We start from the raw sequence: 7,874 nt of genomic DNA, 5'->3' as shown, positions 1-7,874 counted from the left end.
CTCAAATTTGCAGGTTTTTAATATTTTTACAGGTACAACATATGACTAAAATATAAAGCAAATCTGAGGGGGTCAGGTGGGGACCTCCTTGATATCATATGGACTAACCCAAAAACCAAATTCCCGTGGCCACATGTTAACTTTTTACTTTTTCTGTAGGCCTATATTAATATTTTTGTAGGCTTAAATGTGTTTAGGCCTGAAACATTTCTGAAACATTCTGCGTTTATATCTAGATTCCTGAACTAATTTTCTTTCCAAAAATGTATACTTTTCCATAGATTGTATCAGCATTGCAGCATTTTTATAATGCATTTCTGAGAATGAAAGACGTGAAATTTGGCTCATCCTCGGACTTTATATCAAATTGCCCATCCGTGGTAGAGAGAGCGATATCGCTATGCCCCGACTCGAAAATGGCAATTAGCAAATTTTTGTTTCAGATGTCCGTAAAAATGCATTGAATATCCTCATTTTTTGGCCAAGCAAACCAAGAACTAGTTTATGTTTGGGATATAGCAACTAAGGGTAAGTATTGCACTCAAAAATTTCATTTTACTGGTAATAACTGAAAGTACTGAGCTGATCTTGCTTGTCGAGTGGCTGTCGTCTGCTAACCCATGCATGAACCCATCCACTCATCAATCTGCACTGATCTCTTTGCTGCCGGTTGGTGATATTTTTTCCAAGCAATTCTAACAGATCCATAAAACTTGAGAGAATATAATTGCACAGATTTGCAGGAACATATGTATATAACTGATAAATCACAATAGAATGATCAAATGTTTTGCATAAATAGATGAATTTAGAAGGAGTTTTCATGATGAAATTCAACACCTACCCCATGGCATGCCCTGCTTCAGAGCTCTTCAGTCATGTCAGTGCTTGCGCCACTCATGCACTCCCCAGGGGGGCCACTCATATATAAAAGTTGTAAGCATGCGTGTGAATAGACTTCAGAAAAGCACCCTTAACAAGGACAACCATTGTGTCTTCAAAATGACCCTTCTCCTTAACTAGGATAATGGTTTGTTAACCATACCCTTAAGGGCAGTGTAATGGGAGAGAACATGGACCTTTTCGAGCATCATTATTTCTGAATTGTATGTCAAAAGTATATAAAACTATACATTTTTGGAAAGGAAATGAGTCAAGGAATCCCATGGTGACGTCAGATTTGTTCAAAAATCTCGAGTTTTTGAAAAAATCACAAAAATTCACTTTTTTACCCAAATTTTTTTGTGACAACTTAGAAAAAAATCCGTTCGGAGTAAAAAAAATTCAGTTAGCTTTTCATAAAGAAGAGACATGAACTTAGGGAAGGTTTTTTTATTTTTTTGTAATTCGTCTCTTTTTTTGTTATTTTGAGAACTCCAACTGTGAAAAAAGCAATTTTGTCACTCTAATAAGCTAAAAATTGCACAGAATGGTGTATATTTTTGTTTAAAACAAATATTTTGAAAAAATGAGAAAACCTTCCCTAGGCTTTGATGTACTCTAAACGATAGTGCAAAAAGTTTACCTTTTGCTTGCATATTTTTCGAAAGTTATCTTGTCACAAAAATCGTGCAATATTGTCAAAAGTGAACTCTGAGAAATCGACGTTTTAGTAAAAAAATGTCAAAATTATGCACAAAACGTCCTTATATTTTAAAACGGTAAGACTTTCACACTTGTAAAAGCTATATCTGGTGCATGGTCTAAATATGCATCTATTTGCACCAATAAATCTATAATGTCTGCTTTCAGCGTAAAATTCAAAATAATTAAAAAATCTAAGTGGCATTTTGACTGCAAATTTTTGTTTTGTTTACACCACATTTGCTGGCGTGAACAACAAACCGAATGCGCCTAGACTGCGTTGGACATACTGCGCAGAGTTGCGCCAGCGTCACGCTAAGCGAATCGCTCAGCGTAATCAAATTATTTAGCATTAAGCATTTCTGACTCATTATTTCCGCCAATTTACTAAGCTGTCTTGAGCCATGTGACTTTTTAGAGTTGAAAAGAGTGAAACAAATCAAGCAAAAATACGAGTAAATATTAACAAGTTGTATTTTATCAGTTTCAAGTGAAAGAATACATCTTAGTGTTGATAAATATCAAGAAATCTCAAATTCGGGCGTCAACGAATGTGTCTTCCATTACTCTGGCCTTAAAGGGGCATTTCGTGATCCACAGCCTCATCCCCCCACTTTTCCCAAAAAAAGTTGAGATTTTTACACCACTGGATACCTCTGGCTACATAATGTTTATGTACCAAATATTTCTCGCAGATTAATTCGTTTAGCAAAAATATCGCCAAATTTGAATTTCGTTCTGGTGCTAGGATCACGAAATACTCCTTTAACAAGGACATGAAGGACAAAGTTACAAGTGGATTAAATCTTAGCATGCTTAGCAAGGATGCATGATCAATTTTGTAGAAAAAAGTAAAAGACATCAACTTTCATGGTTTCTTATTTCCTTTATTATTATACTCTAATTGGATACTTCCTAACTGGATTTGGTAGGCTTAGGCCTACTCAGTTATCATTATTCAACATAATTATCGCCTGCATTATTAGGGCAGTATATTTTATTATGACGATTGTAGGGGTATAGGAATGTGATTAGATTTAACTACCCTTTAGTACGGAAACATGGTGTCAAAATGACACCCTTTTTTGCTATAATCAATGATTTTGAGACCCTTAACACGGGCCCGCACAGTAGCAAAAACCACCCATATTCCGCGTTTTTGTTCACACGCATGCGGCATGCTTACAACTTTTTATATGAGTGGCCCCCCTGGGATGCACTCATGCACTATACATGCTATAACAATCTAAGTCGCTGAACATTTGCGGGGTTAATTTAGAATTTGGGTTTTCGCGCAGTCCGAATAAAATACACTCTGCCAGTCCGACATGCCGCTAGTCCGAAAATGAAAAACGCTGCGCTAGTCCGAAACTGAAAACTTCAACTTGCGCTAGGCCGAATCTGGAAAACACTCCTTCCGACATGGACACCATGGACACTGCGGCTGCGCTAAACTGAATCTAAAAGTAAAAAACACTGCTATAAATCCGAAACTGTGATGCGCTAGTCTGAATCTGTTAAAAAAACTTGATTCGGACTGGCGCTGTGTGGCTGTGGTTAACTTAAATTCAGTTTTACTATTACTAGACTAGCGCCGTGTTCATTGGTGTTGTTCAGATTCGGACTATAGCCAAAATAATAAATTCTCGATCATGAGAGCCTACTTTGGTACGCACAGTTATTTGCGCCGTGCGTACTACGCAAAGACCGGCGCTTACGGCGCAAACACAGCTTTTGAGAATTGACCAATCACACGGTCGTTGCTAGGCAAGGACAAGGTCAAGGTTCGGTCATGCAGGTCGCGCGATCGTGTTATTCTATCCTCTCATGATCGAGAATTTGTTATTTTGGCTATAGCAGCTAGCGCAGTGCCTAGCCTAAGCCTAAACTCATGCACAACAGTCATGACAGTATGGAAATAATTTTAATTCAGCATTTCATGATTTATGAGGCATGTGATGATGTTTTACCAGTGGCGTACCGTGGCCGGGGGGCTGAAGAAAATCCAATTTTGCCACCCCTTCCTCAACAGCCCGAAAAGGTTGCCCCAATTTTTTTACGGTCGTTTGAAAAAGTGAAGAGCAAAAAAAATTAAATAAATAAGGATTTATAGGGGCTACCGCCCCAAAAGCAACACATTTTGATGTATAGTACAATTTTTCACATTTTCCGCCCTTTTTTTCTTTACTAATTCTTTTTGCCTCCCCTTGTTCTTCCGCCACCCCTCTTTTTGCCGCCCTTCTTCCGCCGCCCCTTCGTTTTGGCCGCCCCCTACTTTGACCCAGGGGGCTGGCGCCCCCAAAGCCCCCCAAAATATCGCATGTTTACTGTAGGAAAATTGCTAATTTTGTGTTCATCGTAGAACCAGCATCGTAGCGTAGTAAAGTAATATTCAGATTTCTTTTGGCAGCATAACCATCGCGTATACGCGCGCGACGTCAAGCGCATGCATTGAACCTTGTGCAAAATAATACAGCTGGACTGGCTAGCAATGCGCTTAATTTGTAAAAGGAAATCTGAATATTACTTTAGGCTAGCAACTTTGTGGGTAGCAACACAAGGGTGTACATGCTAGCTGCAACATTTTAGAACTGGCCATTATAAGTAGTCTGACCTGCATATCTATACGCTATATCTATGCGGTGCAAAGTTCTACGATGAATACAAATTAACTAATTTTCCCATAGTTGCCTATTAATATTGGCCTAAAGTAGCCCTACTTTTTGATGGTCCATGGTCCATGCCCCCTGTGATGTTTGCAGGCCTAGCCTAACAGTAACAGGCTGGCCGGCTTTACAAATAGCTGGTATCGCGCAGTAAAATGCTACACAATTTTATGATTTGCTACATAATTTTGGAGTAGAGTAGCATTTTTATGCCATAGGCATAGACTTGCACACTGAAGTATGTGAATGTACTAAGACTAGAGAAAAGTAATGAAAGCAAATTTTGCTACTCATAAAAAAATGCTTAATTCCAACACGGCTTTCATGCTTAGCCAACTACTTTTAGTTTCAGAGAAGAACGGTAGTTCCTTGCTCAGATTGACGCAAGTGGCCAGCTATTAAATGAGCGTCATGTACACAGAGCTTTGTGTTCCCTTTAAGGGCACCACTCTTCGCCAACCAACATTTTGACGCATAATAGGATCTGCCACCACTGCACCAGGGGTGGGACTGTGGGAGCTAGGGCAAATGAAATGGGACTGAAATAGTATTAGTGTACTGTACTGTACTCATACAAAGTGTTTGACAGTGCACATTTTGGTAAAGTACCGGGCATAAAACAATGTTAATGTCCAGCTGCTTTAGCACAGCACTAGACGATTTTGGGAATTAAACCCTTCGCAATTTCAGATCAAAGGGCATTATGGGTAATATGCTCAGAAATAATTGGAGATATAAATATTGAAGACTCGCCACAGTATTTCAATGAGGGTGAACATTGCACTTTGTAAAAAAACACTTCCTTTGTAAAAATGTTTTATAACTTTAGGAATTTAATTGTTTCAAAAACACAAAAGATATTTTGTGTTTGCTAGAAATCTGACCTTTTCTATGGTTGGACATCCATCCATTTTATATTTCTGCTCAATTTGTAGTGTGTCACTTGACTGTGTGAAATGTCTAACCTTAAAAATGTTCTTTTATGTTTGATGATGATTTCTATTCTCTACTGTTTTGCAGCTTGAGAACAATGCCTGTACAGACCACACCCCCTCAAGTCATAAGGCCATCAGAAATGGTAATGTGGTATTTTATTCTATGCAGTGTTTATTTATAGGCTTATTTCATATTACTTTATTTTGTTTTACTATTTTTTTAAAATTATTATTATTATTATTAGTCATCATCAGTCGACTATCAACAAAGTCAAAAGTTGCGAACATCAGTAAATAGTCGTGACTATGACTATTGGCGACTCAACTTAACCCTAAACTGTGTCCAGGTTTTGAAAAGAATTAAGGGATGCTATTCAGCAATTAGTGATATCCACTAACGCAACCAAACATCCAAAAACCTCACAGCACAAAGAGTTCTTTCGTTCTTTCTCCCTTCTTTCCTTTCCATTTGCAAAAAAACACACACTTGGGGCGTTAGGTTAATGTGGTGGCAAATTTGATATACCAGGTACCAGTAATTCCCTGTCTAGCATTCTGTCTTAACTCTGCCCGTATTGATGAGAAATGAGAATGGTAGTTTTCTTTTTACAAATTAGGCCTAAATGGACACATCAATGTTACTGTCCTATACAAACAAGATACTAAAGTTATGTATTCCTTATTATTCAACCAACTTTGTTATTTTCATGTAACAGATGCACCTTGAATCTGCTATATTGAGCAAAGCAAGAGACCAAGCATACTATACTAAATTACAGGATTGGCTGATTAGTCAACAAACAGATGATGCCTCACCACAGATATGTAGCGTGGAGATGATGAAGAAAGTTATCACAGTTCTTCAAGGGGTATGCCATGATAAATTGATATAACCTAGCAAATTATATGTTAATTTTCTTACTGAGGCATTGTATAATGTACTATCCATGATTAATAGTGCAGCAGTTTATAATAATTCTGTACAAAAATTAATGTTTTAGTATACCAGTACTAAAACTTTTTGAAAAGTGCACTTTTGTACCTGTTGTTGTTGCTGCTGATGTAGCGCATGTTTTCTATGTAATCCAAAAAAGTCGATTTAATTTTCTTTAAACTTTAAACTTCCCATTTTAATTTGCCTGTAAGTTTAATAACCAGTGACCACAAGAGTTGAGTTGCTAAAAATGAACTGCAATTATTTCATATTTACAGGAACTACAATGCCAACAATTTCAACAAGCTAGAGTGATTGTGTTGGCAATTCAACATGTAACCAAGTTCATAGATTTTTTTTCTTTTTTTCCCGTTTTACTTTCCAGTGGTTTAGTAGAGATCCTTGGTGAGTTAAAACAAAGAAGGACAATAATAATTATCAATGAATCATGCGAGTACTCTACCCTTCAGATGTTAAGCCATTGGTCCAGTTTATAGATTAGCTTAGATTGTCACACATGAAACTTGCAGTCAGTTTTGAAAACAGAAGATTTATACCCCTGTTGTCCCAATTCATCTAGGTGATGTTGGAATTAGTACACACATGATGTGCATCATGAAGGAAGGAACTTGAATATCATGCAGTCCAAGAAGCACTTCTGGTCACAGAATGTCTTCTGAGTCCTGATTAGTCTTAAATAATGTTATCTTAAAAACCAAATGTTAAACCATGTCCATGACCTACACTCTCTGAAATGTATTCACTGATATTTTGCAATCGGAGGGAAGGGGCAGTCTCAGGACCTGTGGTGATCAGAAGGTTAGTGCACGGTTTGTGCCCCTGGGGCTTGTGCCTTAGTCTCTAGGCTGGACTTATGTAATATCATGAGGGCTCTGATTAAGAGCTAAAAATGTTCTGACACAAATCAAAGAAGATAGATTAGAATTACTCAGATATTGTATTTGAAATATTCTTTTTTTTTTCACATGTGCTTTCCAGTGTATGCCTTTCAAGTAACACAGACTCACATTTCTAAGTGTGATAGCAATTCTGAGAAAGAAAATAGAGCTGACTTACTAATGCAGACAATACTAGAAACAGCAAGTGTAAGTATATTGAAAGAGGCTAATAAAAAATCATGCTTTGAAATGGAATTTCAAAGTCAAGAAGTAATACATTCAGGACAGCTTCTCAACATTCTTACATGATCATGATTAAAAATTAAGGTTGATTATTGAACTTCATTCATGATTAACTTGTAATAAGTAGGCCTACATGATGTCTGTAAAATGTTTATTTTCTTATTTTTCATTTAAATGAAACTCTGTGTCCCATGGGTTTAGTGTGTAAATAATGCTATTTGTAACTGAAATGCACAATTTGGTGTCTGCATTCATAAGCCTAAAAGGTTCTTTATAGAAAATTTGATTGATCTTACAATTAGACAAATACACTGATAATTCATTTTTCCCTTTCCCCCTTTTATTTGATGTGTTTCCATTCATAAATTTTAGGATGTAGCTGACTACAATCCAGAAGCAAAGCAGCTAACTGTGATGAAATTTGCAGACAAACTTATGGATCTTATTGTTGATCACAGGAAAGTGTTCCAACTTCGTATGGAGGTAAGTTTAAAATGTGCTGGTATGAGGGGTAGCTGCTAGGCCAGTTTCAGCCTCATGCCACCCATTCATTTATTTGATTTTTAGATTCTGGAATCTGGATCAGCATAGAATTCACAAGCTCTTAACCAGA

At 37.1% G+C, this 7,874-nt stretch overlaps 1 protein-coding gene across 1 annotated transcript; it reads left to right on the top strand.

Annotated features, from left to right (window-relative positions):
- The first annotated feature begins 404 nt into the window (after positions 1-404).
- Positions 405-6,752, top strand: LOC140147328 (uncharacterized). The gene is made up of 5 exons (XM_072169105.1): positions 405-528; positions 5,271-5,328; positions 5,902-6,054; positions 6,398-6,524; positions 6,700-6,752. Exons 2-5 carry the CDS (start codon positions 5,281-5,283, stop codon positions 6,750-6,752), a joined length of 381 nt encoding a protein of 126 aa, XP_072025206.1. The 5' UTR covers positions 405-528; positions 5,271-5,280.
- Positions 6,753-7,874: the final 1,122 nt, after the last annotated feature.

The sequence above is a fragment of the Amphiura filiformis genome, chromosome 3, assembly GCF_039555335.1.
Source record: "Amphiura filiformis chromosome 3, Afil_fr2py, whole genome shotgun sequence".
Taxonomy (NCBI): Eukaryota; Metazoa; Echinodermata; class Ophiuroidea; order Amphilepidida; family Amphiuridae; genus Amphiura; species Amphiura filiformis.
Note: the sequence above shows the minus strand (reverse complement) of the source record. Positions and strands in the feature narration are given on the sequence as shown.